The sequence below is a fragment of the Solanum pennellii genome, chromosome 6, assembly GCF_001406875.1.
Source record: "Solanum pennellii chromosome 6, SPENNV200".
Classification (NCBI taxonomy): Eukaryota; Viridiplantae; Streptophyta; class Magnoliopsida; order Solanales; family Solanaceae; genus Solanum; species Solanum pennellii.
In genome coordinates, this window is record NC_028642.1 from 53,026,860 (window position 1) to 53,048,515 (window position 21,656).

The 21,656-nt window shown below is 28.4% G+C and overlaps 3 protein-coding genes across 3 annotated transcripts in view; 2 read left to right on the forward strand and 1 right to left on the reverse strand.

Moving 5' to 3' along the window:
• Window positions 1–1,920, reverse strand: part of LOC107021341 (probable folate-biopterin transporter 3) — a 6,122-nt gene extending 4,202 nt beyond the window's left edge. The window contains exon 1 of the mRNA XM_015221984.2: window positions 1,111–1,920. Coding sequence (XP_015077470.1) covers window positions 1,111–1,474 — 364 coding nt within the window. The 5' untranslated portion in view covers window positions 1,475–1,920. The remainder of the gene's footprint in view (window positions 1–1,110) is intronic.
• Window positions 1,921–8,421: 6,501 nt separating this feature from the next.
• Window positions 8,422–12,807, forward strand: LOC107021744 (AP2-like ethylene-responsive transcription factor At1g16060). The gene is made up of 8 exons (XM_015222451.2): window positions 8,422–8,710; window positions 8,788–8,870; window positions 9,134–9,142; window positions 9,326–9,414; window positions 9,553–9,626; window positions 9,699–9,749; window positions 10,939–11,015; window positions 12,151–12,807. The coding sequence occupies exons 1-8, from the start codon at window positions 8,565–8,567 to the stop codon at window positions 12,564–12,566; spliced, it is 945 nt and encodes a 314-aa protein (XP_015077937.1). The 5' UTR covers window positions 8,422–8,564; the 3' UTR covers window positions 12,567–12,807.
• A 4,492-nt stretch (window positions 12,808–17,299) lies between these two features.
• On the forward strand, window positions 17,300–18,756 carry LOC107022444 (NAC domain-containing protein 2-like). The gene is made up of 4 exons (XM_027917515.1): window positions 17,300–17,471; window positions 17,578–17,864; window positions 17,981–18,362; window positions 18,438–18,756. Exons 1-4 carry the CDS (start codon window positions 17,300–17,302, stop codon window positions 18,644–18,646), a joined length of 1,050 nt encoding a protein of 349 aa, XP_027773316.1. The 3' UTR covers window positions 18,647–18,756.
• Window positions 18,757–21,656: the final 2,900 nt, after the last annotated feature.

A 21,656-nucleotide genomic window follows, 5' to 3' on the forward strand; every position in this document is an offset into this window, starting at 1 on the left:
CCCCCCCCTTTTTCCTTCTAATTGCATACAAAGTCTTTGCTTGTACTCTTCATTAAGAAGGAAGATCTTCAATTGTAATCTAAACTCTTCTTATCATCCCAAAGAGCATATAAATTGGACAAATTTTCTTATTTTTTGAAGCTCACAACTTCCATGAGCAAGCTCCATAAAACTAGAGTTGGTCTGACCTCAATGAGAGCTCAAATTCTTAGCATTCAATTATTTTTAAAGGCCTCCTTGATCTGGACAACAGAACACAGGTAAAAAGATAGCTTCTTACCCATCCATTAGAATTTCTTGAACAAGGAGCAGAGAGCACAGTTGCATCTCTCTCACACGATTTTTCTTATTGGTGAGAGGAACACAATAAGAAGGTAATGAGAAGTGTCACTATCGGGAAAACACATAAACATTCTTCCGTCTCCCAGTGAAATCATATTAATGATGTATTAAGGATCATCATTACCATGGATTCCAGAGAAGGACCCGCTTCTGAAAACTATTGTTGGTATTGTACAGCTAGTGCGAACAACTCATATCACCAAAATGATGGTAGCTTGGGACAAGATTAAAGCTCCTTGGCGTATCACAGATGCAGGAAAGTTAACACACGAAGACAAAGGTCTAGTCAAGTCATATTTGTAATGCATATAATAGCATAATAAATCATTCATCAAATATAGCTTTACAGCCATAAGGAACCCCTAACACTCTAGGAATTTCAGCTGGTCATCGCAATTGCTCCTAAGTAGATAGTTTCACTACAGATCAATGGTGAAACATATCTCAGTGCTATTACACTACCATTACTTAACGAAGGATAAAATCATAAATGTTGAATACAGAAACAAGAAACAGATTGAGCAAAAAAAAATTAATACAAAATATGGTTACTTAATGATTGAAAAGTCTTGTAAAAAAATAAAAATGATTGAATAGTCAACGTGAAGATTTACATCAACTTCGAAACATATGAGGAAATTGCTCTGCTAAATGACATTGCCAGGTAGCATAATCCACTAGATAGACTATTGCAGAATCATAAAGCATAAAATTGACTTATTTAAGCTAAAAGTTAAAACAGATTTCATTTGCAAATGATGAACTTACCACCAAGAATGAAGTATGGCCGCCTCCTATATCCTAAAATAGGAAGAGTATCAGTTAAAAGTCCCCAAAGAGGCTTTACAACCCAAGGCAACTGAATTATTCCAACATAAACTTGTGCTTCAGATGGCTGTAACTTCTGCTCATCTTTCATATAATACTGCGTACTAATTCGGCTCAGCCCCAAACTCATACCCTGATTTATCCCATACAAAATAACCACAGACGAAACAAAGCTCCAGTGTAGCTCTTCAATTAGCTTTCTTAACCAATAAAATTGCCGTGAAATCAGACCTGAGATTCTATCTTTCGGCTTCTCGTCTCTGCGTAGTTGGCCTTCAAATGAAACCGCATCTTCTTGGCCCATAACTAAAGTGGCTCCGATGACAACTGACGAGATTCAGATCTGAAAATTTAGTCTCTACGAGAAAGGTGATGAACTGAATTCAGGTACATTGGGTATCGGAAACCGGTGAAGTCAACTTGACGGAATATGAAAAACGATGAGGAAGAAAAACGCGGGCCGAGCAACCGGGCAGATCGATGTGTTGACTTCACTGCTAAGTTTTTTAGTTCGATTGAATATAATAATGAAGGTCCAAAATTACATGCTTTAATTTCTCTCTTCGTTTCGTGCATTTTTCTCTCTCTACCTTCACCAACTTTTTTCTCCTTAGAATTGATGACTCCGATGCTAGTAGCCTCCCTGCATCTTGCTACGTGACTACCACCGTTAAAATGGACTTATCTCCGGCCAGCTCTAAGTTAAAGGGGAATTTTCGCATATACTCGCTCAAGAATAGCATTGTTCTATTTCACAGCTATAGTTTACAAATTATAATTCGTAGTTACCTGTTATAACAAGGAGAGTGGAGAGAGTTAAATTGTATATATAAATTGATTATATAATTATATATGTATTAATCATTATATTTATATATCTGCATATAATTTAAATTCGCATACAATTAAATTGAGTTAAACTATTTGTATTTGTATATTCAATTTATCTCTCTCACTTTCTATAACCAAAAAGTATATATTGAGTATGTATAATTTGTGTATATATAAAGCGAGAAAGAGAAAGGCAAAAGAGATATGTTCAAAGAAAGATTTGTATTTGTATAATTATAAGTATATAGGATGAAGAGATATGTATTTTGTGTTTGTATAAAGTGAGAGAGATTTGACATAAGTGAAGCGAGAGAGACTGGGCAGGAAGAGGAGAGAAGCAAGGGAGATATGATTGAAAAAAGAGAAGAGCGACGAGAGAGATTCCATAGAGAGGGGAGAGAGGCAAGAGAGAATGTAATTACAGCTAGAAGTAAGTTCCGAATTATAATTAATGCATATTGTAGTTATGTAAGCTAATTAAATAATATATATTTGCTTAACTGTGTAATTTTCTCATTTTTCAAACCTATTAAAGTTTAGGGAAAATTACGTGGAATAGCAAACATCTCTAAGTAATTAGCCAATAAGGGTGTAGTTTAATTTATTTACTCTCAATAACTATAGTTTCATTTTTTTTGCCATAATTAATGGGACCCACCACCTTTTTGTATACCTAACCATAAAAAAAAATTATCTTTTTATATATAATTTTATCAAATCAATTTTATCTCTCCTACACTCATTCCATGTCTTTCTCCTAAAATCACTCCTCCACTCCTATTTTAAATTTTGAATTTTGGAAAATTTCACGATATCCCTGTTGTCTTACTTTCATTAATCCAATTTTTTTTAATTTTTTTCCTTCATCAACATAATTATATATGTATTATTTTTCTTAGTTTTTTCATATTTTTTTTAAAAAAATTCTTTCTTTCTTATCAGTTTAAAGTTCTTCAAAATGAGAATAAAGGATTCATCTCCATATATGAGGATTACCAGAGGTATGTCATTGCATGTCAATATTGTTGATAATCCACCTTCGTTTTCAATTGAGTTATTTCAGGATTTTGGGGTCAATGTAGGGTATATGACAAAACATAAACAAGTTCAAGTTGAACAATATCTTGAATAGAGATTCAAGAAAAAAATGACCCAATGACAATTCAGAAAGTCATCAACAACGCGAGATCTAGCGGCATTAAGATAGTTGAAGGTTGAAGCAAGAGAAAAGTCAAAAACATAAATTCAGACGAGATTGGATCTATCTCATCAAAACTGGACAGGACTAGACAAATCTGAAGAACATCAGGTTGTGTAATTTATATACAAATTACTAAAGTTATGTATATAGTGGGTTGTGTATTAAGGTAATATATACAAAGTATTATGAGATAATTGTTATTTGTATACAAATATTTGTATAAAAGAAATTTGTTAATCATTGTATAATACATATATAAAATTATAGTATATTATACAAATTCGTCGATATATACAAAAAATTATGAACATGATAAAATATTGTATATATAAACATTACACACTAAATACACAAACATATTTCAAGCTTACCATATATACAATTGACAAATGAATATTATACAATCATTTTGATCATTAATTTTTTAAAAAACCATGAAATTACATATGTACATATACAAATATAATCCATATACCAAATTATTGTATATTATACAAATTCGTAGATATATACTATAAAAAAAATGAACATAACAAAATATTGTGTACAAATAAACTACAGAAAATAATTAAGAACAAATACAACACACTTTCTATTTAAAAAAACAAACATGATTGTCATATATACAATTTTCATATTTATGATGATCGCATATACATTTAATAATACATAATAAATTACACATGAAATTGTATAAAAAATTATTTACAATTTCTCAAATATATACAATATAATCAATGTATATATATACAAATAAAATCATTAACGTCTAAGTGTTTCATACGACTTATTTTTAAAACAAAATTGAGAAAATATTTTATTTTGAATGGTTAGCTTAAATAATTGGATTGTGTAAATGTTTGTTACCTTATTTAGCGATATTGTTACCATTCAATGAATAAGTAAAATATTAAATAAATTAAAAATAAAAAAATATTTTATACAAATTAAAAGATACATAACAAACTAAACTATACCCATAAAATGTAATTATGTAAACTACACCCATATAATGTTATTTAATAAAGGAAAAATTAGTAAACTAGTCAAAATAAATAACATATTTAGTAAAAATATTCATACTTTATAAATATTAGCAATAATGTCAAAAATGTCATTATTTTAAAAAATTTATGTGTCCCAATTTTCTTCCTATTTTATCTCTCTTTTTCAATTAATTCTATATATCCTTTTTTTTAAAAAAAAAATCATTCTCTCTCATATTTATCTTTTCAAATTGTTAATTCTCTCTCCCATTTAATTTTTTCTCTCTCTCATGGTTATCTTTTCTGATTTTCCTCCAACATTCAAGTTGCAAATATTTTTTTGCCATATATTTTGGTTGTTTTTTTAATCCAAAATTGAATCAACAAGAATCCCTTTGATTAAGGTATCTCTAATCTTTATCCTATTTTCAGATTTCTTTTCTAATTTTATTTTTGTTTAAATCTTAAAAAAATGTTGTTTGTATTTCTCAATTTCCGTTATGATTTACTCTCCAATGGCTGAATCCAAGAGGCTTACTAGAGGTATTCATCTTAATCAACCAATTTCTGGTGATTTTTCATCCTTTAATTTATTTATTACTTAACAAATAGTGTATAATGTATAATCCACTGCTAAAATGAGGGAAGAAAGAGGGTAAGAACATTTACAAGACTCATTGGTGTGCAAAACCTTCCTCAAATTCAGAACGCAAATGTAGAATCTTTGTCTACTCGTGAGGATCTTGAAAAAGACGACGAAGATCGGATAGTTGTCGAACAATTTTCTATTAGTTTGTTTTGTATTTATAGTTCTTTTTTAGAATTTGGTATGCTTTCTTAATTTGTATTCAAATCACTATGTATACTATCAATATTTGTATTTATTAAAAATTTCATGTTGCATGGTTTATGAATCTTGTATTTGTCCCTAATTTGTATTCATCCAAATGTATGTCAACTAGTTATGTATTTTATTTATAAGAAGAACAACTTTCTATTAGTTTATTTGTATTCGAATACAAATACAAATAATAGACATATTGGAATGAATACGACTTAGAAAAGGAAACAAGATTTTGAAAAGAAAAATAAATACACAGTGAAAAATATATACGAATACAAATGTATTTCTTAAATAGCTACATTTTATTTGACATACATATTGGAATGAATACAAACTAATAAAGGTATGTCAACTGAATTTGACATTTTTTTCTAATTTGTATTTATTCTAAAGGTATGTCAACTAGTTATGTATTTTATTTAAGAATGAGTACACCAAATATTCAATTATTTCTTTTCAATTTTATATTTCATTCACTTTTTCATCATACTAATTTTTTGTATTTTATATATTATTATACAAAATTCTAAATAAAAACTAGAATAAATAGAAATACAAATAAAATACATATTGAAATGAATACATACAGGATTTTTGAAGAAAAAAATAACTATATAGGGAAAAAATATATGAAAATACAAATATATTTCTTAAATGACTATATAGATAAATTCGGCATACCTATTGGAATGAATACAAACTAATAAAAAATTATAATAAATATAAAAAGAATATATTGTGGAATGAATATAATTTTAAAAAGGTAAAAATTCTGGAGAAAAAAAAATTTAAATTTTATTTGAAAATGTAACTGATGAGAAAATTAAGGATGCTTGCCTTTTTTTGAAATATCCCCCCCCTTAATTTTCTCCTTTTTGTTATTAAATAATTATATTCTTTAAATAAAAATAAATAATAAAAACATAAATAAGATATAACAAATTAAAATGACATTTTTACTAAATATTGAAATTGTTGCTAATGAGTCCTCTTAAATGCTAAAATATTGACATTTTGAAAAATTTCCCAATAATAAATTATGTTTGCTATATATGAAATTTAAGCCCGACTCAAATAAGCATTGGGCTCTGACTCTTCAAACTTGATCAAGGTCGGGTTAAGATCAATCCATGGACCAAACAAATTAATTTAATTAGAATTAAAATAATAACTAGTTTTAAGACATGGTTATCTTTTAATTTACAAGTTTATTTTTTAAAATTTCGTTACTTATTTATTTGTTTAAAAAATTATTATTATATTCTTTAATTGCTAGAATTTTGAAACAACATCATTATTTGTTATATTTGATTGAAAACCTCTTTATTTCTTGATAGTATATATTTCAAATGTGAGATTGTAGTTGAAAGCACCAACAATCATATGTATAGTGTATGTTATGATTGTAATTAGTATGTACTTATGTAGTTTCATATAATTTTGGTAGACATGTTAAAAAAACGTAATACTATGCAGGGTGTATAACTAATCCATGAATTAGTTATACATATATCCAAATTCTTATCAAACATAATACATGGACTATTTATCCTAAGACTCCTTGTCAAACGACCCCTTATATAATTTTAAGTTTGAAAAGAAAAAAAAGGCTAGTCCACCATAGTCGACCCTTCTAGGATTGAGTTGGAATAATCATTTTCAAATAAAAAATCGATCCATCCTAATCCATCAAATTCTTTGACCCTCGAGGCTTAGGTTGGTGGGACTGAGCTAACCCGTTTTGACTACTCTATTTGTGACACACTCTGGGCTAGGTCCAGCATTGGTTGGAAGATGAACAGAAAAAACTGTGTTGGGCCAAATCTAGCATTTTGAAGTCCAGATCTTCCTAAACCCCCAATAAATCATCTCAAGAAAATAGTACTATTTTTTGACGTTTTCCTTTTCAGTATTATTGTAAGAGAGTTACATTTTAATTTGTTCAATATTTACATATTTCTATATATTGGACGTGGTTCAGCATATACCGTCCAGTCAGGGGGCGGAGACAAGTAAATCTAGAAATTTATACTATTTTATATATTAATCGTAATTAAAAAACATGTATTTTATTTTATATTTTAAATTCTAGTGATGAAATTTTTTGACTCCGTCATCATTAACTATTAGAGGTTCCGATCATCCAAGTCATCTTCGGGAAATTTGCTAGCCCAATTGGGTTAGTCGATTGTCTATTTAATGAGTAAAACAAACTACTCACCCTTTTCTCTTCTTCTTACAAGTGTATTCACCTCACTTCCACAATTTTTCGTGTAGCTTTATTTTTATCACCACATATCCTTATCTTTACATAACTTCTATCTAGATTACATATAAATATTTTTGAGAAACTAAAAACACGATCATCAAAACTGAACGCATCCTAAACAATGTACATGGATTAGGATAGGAGTAGGACCCAACCATAATATGAAAGTAATCAGTAAAATATAAATAATTGAGGACAACGATGTGTCAATAAGGGCCAAGAGAGAAGTGGATCAACGACTAGTCACTTTGATTTTACTTGCATCAACACACAGCCACAATCCTTTTAACTCATTAGTGGATCCTTACTATTTAGCTCAGCCATTTTAGTCCTTATCTCTTTTACCATCTCATTCAATATTATCATATTCTTAGTTTTCCACCTTAAATCTTTTTTTGGAAGTAAGTGGCCGGTTTTCAAAAAAATATAATGTCTGCAAAAAAAAAGTCGGAAACGTGCAAAATGTTTGACAGTTGACACTTTACCCTAAATCTTCTAGTTTGTCACCTAACTGAATACTTTTTATATTATCAAATCAGTATTATTATACTCCCTCCGTCTCAGTTTATGTCACATTTTTCGCATTTTGACATTCAAACAAGTCTATCTTTGATCTTAAGTTTTTCATAAATCTTTTAATATTTTGAATTATCAATTACTGTGACTTATATTACTCTTTACGTAGTTTACAAATATATAAATTTCATTTTCAAAAAAATTGAAGATTCTATACGCAAATGTCGGGTCAAAGTTAAACTGTTTGACTCTCGAAAAACGAAAAATGCCACATAAAATGGGACAAAGGGAGTAACGAGTATTCCCTCCGTTTCACAAAGAATGATTTGGTTTGACTTGACACGGAGTTTAAGAATATAAAAAAGACTTTTGAATTTTGTTGTCTTAAATTAAAGTTAGGTCAAAAGTACAAAATTGTCCTTTGATCTTGTGGCCTTAAATATGTCATGTAGAAAATTGAAATTAAAATATTATCGAAAAAAGAAAGAAATCATTCTTTTTTAAACAGACTAAAAAAAATCATTTTTTTTAAAATGAAAGAAGTGATATATTTTATTTTCTATACGATGAAGAATGAGAGAGACAAACACAAATAAACGTACTAATATTATTGATCGAGCCGGCCAATATCCATACTCTCTCTATATATAATATACAAACATAAACCCCACGATATTTATTCCACTTTCTATACTCCTTCTTGTCTATTTACTTCACTATATTTGGGCAAACTTTCAAATAATATATATGGCGAAAATCTCAAAATTGAGTAAACAAAACACTTGTTTAAGCAACAAGGATACTGATAATAGCATTTCTAAAATGAAGAGGAAGCGAAAACCCAGAGACTCGCCGCCTCAACGACGTAGTTCAATCTACAGAGGTGTCACCAGGTATATATATACACATACTTATACATATATTCGTTTATGACGATGATAAGTTTGCTGTATTTTTTTTTTTCTATTAGGCACAGATGGACGGGTCGATATGAAGCTCATTTATGGGATAAAAATTGTTGGAACGAATCGCAGACTAAAAAAGGAAGACAAGGTTCGGTTTTTTTTTTTTTGGTATAATATCGAAAATAAGGAAGTTTACTTGCTATAATCGATAAAAGGAAAATTTTCTTTTATTGATAATTTGATATGATGTATTTAGTTTAACTATTTGTTAGTTTGTAATTAATTTACTAATTAGCGATGATTATTTTATTATGATATTGTTCAACACATCTGATCGGAGTTTTTTTTTTTTTTTTTTTTTTGTTGCTCTTGATTAAATGGTGGTTGTGATGACATCCAATTAAAATTCAGTATACTTGGGTAAGTTTTCTATCATTATCATTCAAATAAAAATTCAATTTCTGTTTTGGAATTATTAAGCAATATTTCAATGAAATATTACAATTTTTTAAAAAGGGAAGTTTAATTAAATTTGTTTAAAAGAAATTAAATTTTACTAGCTGCTTGCCAAAATTGAATGAAATCTTATCTTATTTTTTAAAGGGGCCTACAATGAGGAAGAAGCAGCTGCACATGCACATGACTTGGCAGCATTAAAGTATTGGGGTCAACACACAATCCTTAATTTCTCTGTAATTTATAATCTTTCATCTTCTATTTAATTATTATACTCAATATATTAATCTTTGTTAGTGCAAATTTATGTTCTATGATCACTAATCCCATTTCTGATTTGTATTTTCTTTTGCTATGAATTATAATTAATGTAGGTGTCTACGTATGAAAAAGAGATCAAAGAAATGGAAACTCAATCAAGAGAAGAATATATTGGTTCTTTGAGAAGGTATATATAGAAAAACAAAGGTTCCAATTATATTTTTGTACTAATTTATGTAATGAGTGTTTTATTTTGAAGGAAAAGTAGTGGATTTTCAAGAGGAGTCTCGAGATATAGAGGAGTAGCAAGGTACGTAATTAATTAATCAACATTTTGGAAAAAAAATAAAGAGTAATGTTTTTTGCCTTCGTCTCGTATTCCTTTCATTATTATTTGTTTAATAGTGACTTGACACATAAAGACAATAAATAAAATAACAATTTTATTATATCACTCTTTGAATATAATAAATTCAATGCTTTAAGAAATGCATATGGGTAAATGATTATTATTTTTTCATTTTTCAAATTTAACAAATAAAAATAAATATAAATTTTTAATATAGTAGATAAATAAAAATGAACAAAAAAGTAATACGTATATCGCTAGGCTTATATACATTTTCTTGGCTAGAGTTGATTGTGAGTGAATATTCTCATGTCATGTTCCCCGTGTACACTTCATTCGTTCTAATGTATTTTTTGTTTTTGACTAACTTGGTAGTTGATATATATGTATTTAAAAATATAATAGATATTTAAATCTTTTAATTTTAAATAAAAATAAATAAATAAAATATATATATCTGTATTCTCTAATTTTATTATGATAAATATTTAATGTAAAAAGCGAAATAAACACGCGAATTGAAATCAAGGGAGTTTCCATATTATGCAGCGTATCTAACCAAATATTCGGCACTTGAAACTTTGTCTCAAAAGTCATGTTGCGGTGGTCTAAAAGTTTTGCACTTTTATTAAAGCCATCGAAAGGCCCATTCTTTCGGAGAAAATTTTTTTGGGCAGAAAATTTGGTCAATATAAAATTTTTTATATAATTTTATCTTTTAATTTTATTTTTTTATTAAAAAATAGAAAAATGATTAGTATATTTTAAAATAAAAAAAATATTATAATTTTTAAAATCTTCTGACTAAATTTTCTGATCACTTAGCACATGAATTATTTAAATATCGGGAATAACATGAGTGAAACACGGGACGTATCAGATAATCAGAAAGCCTATTTAGTCAAACTTTTAGCTAACATTTCCCATAATTTTTGTGCCATTTGATATGTCGTCCTAATCTTGACTTTGAGCTTTTTAATACAATGCTTTTCAGTTTTAAGTTTTCACGCCTCTTGTAAACATGTGCTCACAATTACACCACATAAAGTGAAAAAAGATTAAACCTTAAAAATCTATTTTTTTTAATATATGATTTATTATTTAAGTTCTTTGTGTAACGAAATTTTGTATTACTCATGCATGTTTGTAGACACCATCACAATGGACGATGGGAGGCTCGCATTGGCAGGGTGTTTGGAAATAAGTATCTCTACCTTGGAACATATGGTACTTACGTTAACATCAATTAATATGAATATTGTGATAAAATTATATCAATCATTATCTTTTAAAAAATGCGTAGTAATGAACAACTAAAATTTACCAGAGGGAGCTTATTTGAATGCCATATGTCACTGCATGGACCTAGAGCTTATATATTATTACTTTCTTCGTCTTAAATTATGTGGTATTTTTTTAAATTAAGAGATTCAAATAATCTTTTTTTATTGTAAATTTTCTATGCATATTTTAACTATTTTAAGTTGTCAATTATTGTGATTTATAGTACTTTTTAGGTAGTATAAATATATAAATTTCATTTCAAAAATTTTAAAAATTTCATGCATAAAGTATTGGTCAAACTTAAACTGTCTGGCTCTCGAAAAATGAAAAATAATGTCTCATAAATTGAAATTATATATAGTTGTGCATATAGTAATGCCAAATGGAGTACATTCAGTTACCTTAGTTACTATTTTAGGGCCTATATATATATTAGTCCATTTGGATTGACTTAAAAGTCGGTTAAATTTACTAATTTTAAGATTTTTGACTTTTGAAAGTGTAAGACAAATATGAAAAATAACTCAAAATAGGTTAAAAATGACTTAAAATAAATTATGAAGTGTTTGACAAGGTAAATAATGACTTTAAATAAGACAAAAATGACTTAAAATAAGTTAAGTAATCAAAAGTAGGTCCCTCCCTATTTTTTATTTTTTAACTTAAAAGTTATTTCAATTTAACTTTTTATTTTTAACTTAAAAACTACTCCACTTTTTTAAGTCAATCAAAACGTACTCTAATTCAATGTTAACAATCCCAAAAGAATCAAAATACAGAAATAGATACAGAATAAAGATAAGTCAAATCAGAGAAGAAAAAGTTAGATTAATTATATTAGTTGGTCGTTGGATATATTAGCTATATCACCAACTTTCAACTGCTAGATATGCTATTCAATTAATCTCTCTCGACTTTTTATTAAGCGCACCATTCTAGTTGCTATAAAAGGTCGTAAAGTGATATTTTTAAGATTGTCTATAATTTGGGACAAAACTTATAATTTGCGCCAAGCTAATTCAAGGATGTTTTCAGTACTTCACTCGATTACTTATTAATACTATTAACATGCATGCAGCTAGTGAAGAGGAAGCAGCAATTGCATATGATATGGCAGCTATACAGTACCGTGGACCAAACGCTGTTACAAATTTTGACATCAGCCGTTACAACTCTTTAGGTCCAAACCCTAATGACATGAATATTCCCATGCCAAACACAAACAAAGAAGAAAAAATATCGTCGTCCGTCGTAGACTGCCCGGAGACACCACCGGAGGTGGAGAAATGTAGGAGGAGTAGTACATTCCCAGATGACATACAAACGTACTTTGACTGCCAAGATTCCAGTAGTAGCTTTGTGGAGGATAGTCATATTATTTTTGGAGATTTAGAGTCATTTATGTTGCCTATGATGTTTGAATCATGTCATCAACTTGAGGAATTTTTATCTTTTTCTCCCTGCTCAGAATTTGAACTCGAGACCTCTGATTAAAGTTGGAGCAACCTCACCATTGCACCACAATTGGTTACGTGAAGGGTATATCAATTGTTTCTTTGTTTTGATATTTTGAAGAATTAATTATTTAGTACTTTATTACAAGAGAGGAGAGAAATTAAGGGTATAGAGTAGTATTATTTATGTTTCTTAGTAATTATGTGGTTGTTTAAATTTTAATGTTTAGATGAATGAGGCTCGTAGAGTTTATGAGTTGACCAATAGCCACTTTAATTTATTATGTTCGTGATTTTCTATTGAGTAGATTAATTTTTAAAGTTAAATTAGATTATATTATTTTAATTTATATATAAAAATTTAGATATTTAAAATTTTTACGAAAAGTATTATAAATTGTATTTTTTTGCATATTAATATAATGAAAAAATATATCGTAAAATGTTAGTTAAAATTTTTATGGTTTGATTTTAATAATGGAAATCATGACAATTAAAGTAGATGGAGGGAGTGCTATATTTTTTGTCCTTAAATACTTCATACTCGCTCCATCCATTTTTAATTGTCATAGTTTAGAGTCAAACCATAAAAACTTTGACTAATATTATATTTTTTTAATCATATTAAAATTTTTGTTTAAAATATCGAATTGATATAATATAATTTAACTTTGAAAATTAGTCAAATTGACTTTTGAAAAACACAACATGACAATCGACAATGAACAGAGGAAATATTATATTACGGGACACTTTGTGTATTAATATTAAATATTGAGTTGATCTAATAGAATTTTAGGAGCTAATTTGGCCTCATTTGACATTTATGTCCTTCAATTTTAGGTGTACACAGATAAATACTTTTATTTTTATTAAAATTGAAGTAGCAGACACACTCTATAACTTGAAGTCCTATGTGCAGGGGCAGAGCCACCTTGTATGAAGGGGGTTCGCCCTTCGGCAGAAAATTATATTATTTATACATGGTTAAAATAATTTTATATGCATACATAGTAGACGTCAAACCCCCTTCGACTACTTCATGTGTTTATTTCTACAGATTTTGAACCCCTTATTGAAATTCTGGCTCCGCCTCTGCCTACGCGACAATTCATGCGTTCTATATGACTTTATATATGATGTCTAATGTGTATTATGACATATAGAAGATGTGTATCTACTTGTCCAATTTTATACAAATTTAAGTGTATTTATGCATATCCAACTTAAAAGGTATATTTCCATATGCTTGAATTTTAGCTTCAAAATTTAGTTAAATTAGATTTTGGAAAACAAAAAGTATCACATAAAATTAGAATAAAAAAAGTAATTTAGTTTTCCTTGCAAATATATATATTTATATCGCATTCTATTTCATTAAAAATAATATGTTAATTTAGAAGTGAGCATGGTATGGTATAATGTATATACTTAATTATTATATTATGTTAAATTTTTTGATATTGTGATTTGATATTATAGTGTTTGATATGATATTCGATATGGTATTTGTTATGTACGAATAACATATCGAAATATCAAATACTATAGAAAAGTCTATAGTTATATGAATAACACATACACACTATGTAATACATACACTCTATTTTGATTAAAATGTATCTTAAATGTAATTGATTAACAAAAAGAATTTTTTGTATTTTCTTTTGCATTTATATTTCTACATATGTAATGTGTTAGTATGATTTAATTGAGACTATTTTTTTAAAATTGTCAAAGTCATAAAACTCTATTATACAAGTATATATTAATTGAATAAGTTGAACAAATTAATTATGATTACCAAATTATCATATCACAAAATATCAAAACCAAACTTCAAAATAGTGAATTAAATTAATATGGTAATTATATAATAATTTTAAAATCTCTAACCCCCAAAATTACTGTACCGTTTCCTATCATGAATTATTACAGTAGCTTAGTATAAATATTACGAAAAAGGCTCAAAAATACCCCTAAACTATTCGAAATAGCTCAAATATACCTTAAACTATATTTCGGCTCAAAACTATCCTTCCCGTCTTACTATTGGGTCAAAAGTACCCTTCTTATTAACGAAAGTTGTTAAATGCCATTTGGATGCCACAGTGCATGCCAATAGGGTTCCACTGCCACGTAAACTAACAGAAAAGTGTCAAAAGTACCTTAAACTATTCGAAATAGCTCATATTTACCCTTAAACTATATTTCGGCTCAAAACTAGCCTTCCCGTCAAACTGTTGGGTCAAAAGTACCTCTTATTAACGAAAGTTGTTAAATGTCATGTGGATGGCACATTGCATGCCGAAATGATCCACGCCACATAGACTAAATCACTAAATCCTAATTACTCTCCCCCCCTTTCATTATTTTCCCGAAACGATTCACCCGTTCTCCGTTATTTTGCAGCTAGGGTTTCACAGTTTTCTTCATGGCTGAGTTTCAAATGGATATTCATGGTTGTAGGTTAGTGAATCTTTTTTATTATTTTATTATGTTTACGATTTCAAAGCATGATAGTTAGAATTTCAGAACTTTCCCCTTATTTCACGACTAGGATAGCTTTCTTCGAGGCTGAGTTTCGAAGTGGATATTCATGGTTGTTGGTTAGTAAATATTTTTTCTTATTTTATTATGTTTATGATTTTACAGTGGGGCAACTTTCACATATAGCAAATAAAAAATTCATATTTGTATATTATAGCAAAGTTTGCATAATTGCGCTCCATAGCAAACATAGAAACTGTATAATTCGCTATACATATACAGTTGAAGCAAATTGTATAAAACGAAGTGTATAAAACAAGAAAGAGAAAGACACTTGGGCAAAGAACTGTATAAAAACGAAGTGTATAAAACGAATTGTATTATTATAAGTCTATAGAATGATTGTATACAATTTGAATTTGTATAAAATGAGAAAGAGAGAAAGACAAAAGACACTTGACAAGGAATATACAATTGAAGCGAATTGTATAAAACGAGAAAGAGAGAAATTAGATACAATTTGAAAATTGTATAAAACGAGAAAGAGAGAAAGACAAAAGAAACTGGGCAGGGGAGTATTTTTATTGTATAATTATAAGTGTATAGGACGAAAATATATGTACTTGCATGTGTATATACAATTTTCTCACGCTTTATACAAACAGAAACGCAATTTATACATTTCGCTTCTATTTGTATAAGTGAGAAAGGCGAGGGTGGCGAGCGAGATTTGGGAGAGTGGCGAGCGAGATCTGGAAGAGGGGAGAGAGGGGAACAAAAATATATGTATTTATACAATTTTCTCTGCTTTATACAATTAGAAACAATTTTTATACACTTGTGTTTGTATAAAAAGTGAGGAAGCGAGCGAGAGATTGGAGGAGAGTGGCGAGCGAGATATTTGGGAGAGAGGCGCCTGACAATATTTTGCAAACGTTTGCTATGGAGCACAATTAAATCAAACCCTAGCTACTCCATTTATTTTATATTATTAGTTTGCTATTATATACAATTTTCCCTTTAAAGTATGATAGTTAGGATTTCACAACTTTTTCCTCATTTCGCGGCTAAGATTTCAAAACTTTCTTCGGAGCTGAATTTAAAAGTGGATTTAGTGGTTGTAAACACAATAAAAGAAGAAAAAAGTTTTACTAACCTACAACCACGAATATCCACTTACAAATCCAGCGACGAAGAAAACTGTGAAACACTAGCCGCAAAATTAGGGAGTAGGGCTGAAATCGTTTATGAAAAATAATGAAATGAGGGGAAAACGAGTAATTAAGATTTAGGGATTTAGTCAATGTGACAGTGGGACCCTATTGGCGTGCAATGTGACATCCACCTGGCATTTAACAACTTCCGCTAATAAGAAGATCACTTTTGACGCAATAGTTTGACGGGAAGGGTAGTTTTGAGCCGAAATATAGCTGAGGGTATATATTAGCTATTTCAGATAGTTTAAGGGTATTTTTGACTCTTTTTCTTTTGGACTATATGGCAGTGAAACTCTATTGGCGTGTCATGTGGCGTGCCACATGGCATTTAAAAACTTCTATTAATAAGAAGGACATTTTTGACCCAATAGTTTGACGGGAACATTAATTTTGAGCCGAAATATAACTTAAGGGTGTATATGAGTTATTTCAAATAGTTTAAGGATATCTTTGACCCTTTTATGTAAATATTATATTAAGATTGTTTAATTATTTTTCTTAACCCAAAAAAACAACAATAATAAGAAAACTTAATCCTGATTCCTGTGTATGCATTTGCACTATTTTGAAACAGATGCTGTACTGCGAGTTAGCCTGGGGACCTTTCTCTTTTTTCACTATTTTGGCAATCTTGAAAATCGAACCGAACCGATTGAACGCCAAGCCCATCTATATCCTTTCGATCATATTGGATTTGCACCTAAAGTTGTTTGTGTTGATGGCTACCTTTGCTCTTCATTTATCTACTTCTCTTACTGAGTTATGGACCGTGGGTTGGTTACTACCTTGGTAATCACACTGGGATGGTTAAAAGATATTTTTATTACCTAAACCATGTAAAACAAGGTAAAGTTACTACCGTGGTAATTAAAGTGGGATGGTTAAAAGATATACTTATTATCTAAACCATCTAAATCAAGGTAAAGTTTATAGCTCAAATATATTAGAATTAGGAAGTCTAAATCTAGTAGAACACATAATTGCATTCTATAAAAATACAACCAGAAATCTAAAATAAAAACAACACATATTAGAAGTTAACGATTATCTAAGCTAGGGCAAATTAATGTCTGGAGAAGAAGCATGGAAGCAACAAATCCCACCGGGTTTCAGGTTTATTCCTACGGATGAAGAGATACTACAATATTATCTTTTTCGTTATGTCACCGGAAACTATATCTTGCCCGGAATAATACCTCTAGTCGATCTCTACGAATGTGACCCTGATTACCTTCCAGGTATGATAACTTCAACTTCTGCATTATGCATGACTAATATAACATCATTTTTTTCATATATCTAAGTTTAAGTAAAAAAAACTTCAAGCTGATATAAGTATTGCAGGAGTTAATATGGAGGGGGAGTATACGTACTTCTTCACGAGGAGAGATCGAAAATATGTCAATGGAACAAAAAATACTTCTCGGGTTACAAGAGACGGAAGAGGATACTGGAAATCAACGAACAAAAAAGCTATAGTAGTCGCTCAAGATGGTTCTAAGTTGGGTAAAAAAACCACACTTAAATACTATTTTAAAAACCCAGAAGGTGACGACATCCCCGCACAATGGATAATGCACGAGTATGTAATTTCTTGCAAGATCGTCAAACCCTCAATAGAGGACGAATATGTATGTATACCGTCTCTTTTAATTTGTCTCTTAACTAATTTTTCTGTCGTATTTTTCATATTACTGACCGAAACATAGATTACTAAGATTATCTCTACTTTGTATATTACTTGCAGTACGAGGATATTGCAGCCTGCAGAATTTATAAGAAAAAACCAGAAATCAAAGAGAAAACTTTAATTGACCCCAATATTGATCATAATAATGAAGAACCACAACTATCAGTAAAGCGAAAATTCATCGCATCTGATCCGCCACATGATACAACCATGACTTCAAATTATCTATGTGATAGTCAGGCTGCATTAATGTTGGATGGTATGAGAACCACTTATGAGATTGGTCAAACATCAAATACTAAGTCAATACCAATTGAAATTAGCCATACATCAAGTACTAATTTAACACCATTCGAGATTGATCAAATGTCATATACTAAGTCAACACTATTCGAGATTGGTCAAACATCAAATACTAACTCAACGCCACTTGAGATTGGCCAAACATCAAATACTAACTCGACAACACTAGAGATTGACCAAATATCAAATAATAACTCAACGCCACTTCAAGACAATATTGTGCCAATGGGAGAAGGGGTGTTTGTGGGTCCGACAGATCAAACCTCGACGAATGTTTACCAAAATCAGAGTAATGAAGGGAAAATTGAGGGAACTAATTTTGATTTGGATTTGGATTTGGATGAATTGCATAACGTATTACACGATAGTTCGCCTCCAGATGAGTCCTTTGAGGAATACTGGCAATCTCTTCAAATTTAAGGTTCTTCACCAAACAATACCACCATATGTAACACAACAACAAGGACATTTGCTAATATAGTGTTTGTGATTCTATTTTATCTCTCTAGGAGCTCGTATTTTTTTTTGCTTCCTTAGATACCACTACTTTTCCTCTTTGTTGGACCGCTCTGGGTCTTGTAATCAATTTTGTAGAGTAATTGTTTTATAAGATTTCTGTTTTTTCGAATATTATTTCTAATAGTAATTTTTATCTTTCTGTCTGTTCCTTAATTTTATCTTTGTCTATGTTCTTTCTAATTTGTTTCCGAATTTTATGACTATGTCTACTAGTATTCACTTTCTTTATTTCTTTCTAATTGTCATGTATTTTAAAAAATATTTGTTTTATCTTAATATAAGAATTAATTGATTTTTTTCAACTTCAATTAGCATTAGTTATTTTAGAATTAAAAAGTACATAAACAGATTTTTTTTCAAAAAAATTACTCCCTCCGTCTTAATTTATGTTACACTTTTTGAATTTTGAGATTCAAACAAGTCTATTTTTTATCATAAATTTTTCATATTTCTTTTAAATATTATGAATTGTCAATTATTGTGACTTATAGTACTTTTTATGTAGTTTATAAATATATAAAAAAAAAAAATTAAAAACTTGAAACTTTCATACGTAAATTTCTAATCAAACTTAAATTATTTGACAAATGAATAGTATCACATAAATTAAGAGACAAAGAAGTAAAAATTAATTAACAATGAATATATAAGTCAAACTTAAGAATTGTTCATAACTTTTTATAATACCAACTATAAAGGAACTAAGGAAGTAGTACTCGTAATAATTTGTGGAGCCATTAATTAGTTTGAATTATATAATAATGAAGCATCATGAGGGCGTAATGTTTTTCCATTATTTCTTAAACAAGAGTTGTGGGCTAAAAATTAACATGAATTAACTATGGTGTAATGGTGCTACTGATGATATGAGACATTTTTTAAGGAAAATTAATACTCGTTTTACTACTTTTATCTATAGTTTTAATGGCTATAAATACTTGATTGATGAGTCGGTGACAATTAATTAATAGGTAAATAACTGTTGGTGTAAAATTTAATTCGGAGGAAGCTTTTTAGTATGGAAACAAAATTTCCTCGTTGATATGTAGTTAGAAATAAAATGAAGCTACGTATATATTTATATATATAGTAATAATAATACTTTCAATGGTGAGAAATCTTTTTTAGGAAAATTATGGTTTATAACTTTTATATGTAGCTTTCATGGTTATGGATACTCAATTGATGGGGAATGGTGACACACACATTAAGTTCAAGGAAAATGAAACAATATATAATAATTTATGTTCATGGGGTGCCAACAAAATTTACATAGTGGTATAGTTGAAATGATAATGAAACTATATATATTAATTAGGTGAATTATATGCATTCTTAATCGAGAGACACTTTTAGCAAAAGTTACTCGAACCTAATTTAAAGATAAATGATATCACATATATATTAAGACTTAAGAGTATGTTGAATTATTTTAGTTTGACTATCAATATATATAAGTTGATCGATTTTTTGATTTTTGTTAAATTAGATTGCAAAATCAGTAAATTTGTAGATCTGTTGCGTCAATTCTAGTTCTAAATAAAAATAATAATCAGTTATTCTACAAACTTTCAATAAGTTGTGGGAATTATTTTATTTTATTACTAAGCACGTAAAATATATTTTTTAATCCTGAAATTAGCAATTTTTGAATTGTTGATATCAAAATTATGATATTTTTCTATGTATCACTGTGCCGTGGGATGATAATCTCATAATTAATCTCGAAATTAAACAACAATATGATACATTAGTTTTTTTATAAAAAAATTCTCTTTATTTTTTTGTTTGAAGAAAGATTTTAATGCGAAAATAGAAATAAGAGTTTATTACATTTTGTTCTCCGTTAAAAGTATGAAATGAATTTTAAATTTGTGGCACACAAATAAAATTATCACATTTCGTTTCTATTGAAAGTAAAAAAAAGTCTATAACACACTAACTAAGGTTAATTAAATTCCATTAAACCTTACAAACATAACTATCTTGTGAGAAATAAAAATAATAATTATAAAGCTTGAACACAGAGTTTACTCGATAGCATTTCTTCCTTTATTAAGTTAGATATTTAAAAATTATCAATATGATTTTTTGTACTTAAGCCTCATTTATTTTAATTAAGATTAAGATATTTGTATATGAATATACATATGAATAATTAAAACTGTTTATTTTTAAATATTTGAAAATATATATATATATGTATATATATATATATATATATATATTATTATTATTAATAATAATAATAATAATAATAATAATAAACACAATAAAGATTGTAATTCAAATAAATTAGTAGTTCAATGTTACATTAACAAAAATATTAGAAAAAACGTAATTCTCTGATAAACGTTAAGATATTTGAATAATAAATAAGTATTTTATATTTGATAAAAATAAAATAGAACTACATGGATTAATATATAAATAATAATAATAAAAATAATTCTCTACCTTATTAGACATATATCATCACCATATATACTAACATTATATATATTAGCATTTTTAATATTTTATATATCACATTTATGGAAGATATAATCGGATTCTCACATACCTTAAAATTAGCATTGATTAACTATCTTGTTAATTTACCCTTCACTTCAAATCAATCACAATCTTTTCTTCCTATATTTATCACTCAATTATCTCTCCTCCTTCATTTGATTCAAGAATTTGACAATACAATCTCACTCCAACAATGACTAATTTATTGCCAAGAAGATAAGGTTTTTATTATTATTTTTATTTTATGAATTCTATATTTTTGAAAAACATAATATAGTTGATACGTTGGGATGTTGAAAATTTATTAGAATAGTCAATTACTTTTTTATTAAGAAAATCAATTACAATCATTTTATTCAAATGAAGAAAATATATATCTCACTTTTATATTCGTCGA

Excerpts from the sequence above, each read along its gene's own strand:
- LOC107021744 (XM_015222451.2), top strand. The coding sequence starts at position 8,565 with ATGGCGAAAATCTCAAAATTGAGTAAACAAAACACTTGTTTAAGCAAC. Across the intron at positions 9,415-9,552 it reads ACACAATCCTTAATTTCTCT|GTGTCTACGTATGAAAAAGA; the intron begins GTAATTTATAAT and ends TAATTAATGTAG. Across the intron at positions 11,016-12,150 it reads TCTCTACCTTGGAACATATG|CTAGTGAAGAGGAAGCAGCA; the intron begins GTACTTACGTTA and ends ACATGCATGCAG.
- LOC107022444 (XM_027917515.1), top strand. The coding sequence starts at position 17,300 with ATGTCTGGAGAAGAAGCATGGAAGCAACAAATCCCACCGGGTTTCAGG. Across the intron at positions 17,865-17,980 it reads CCTCAATAGAGGACGAATAT|TACGAGGATATTGCAGCCTG; the intron begins GTATGTATACCG and ends TATTACTTGCAG. Across the intron at positions 18,363-18,437 it reads CTCAACGCCACTTGAGATTG|ACAATATTGTGCCAATGGGA; the intron begins GCCAAACATCAA and ends CGCCACTTCAAG.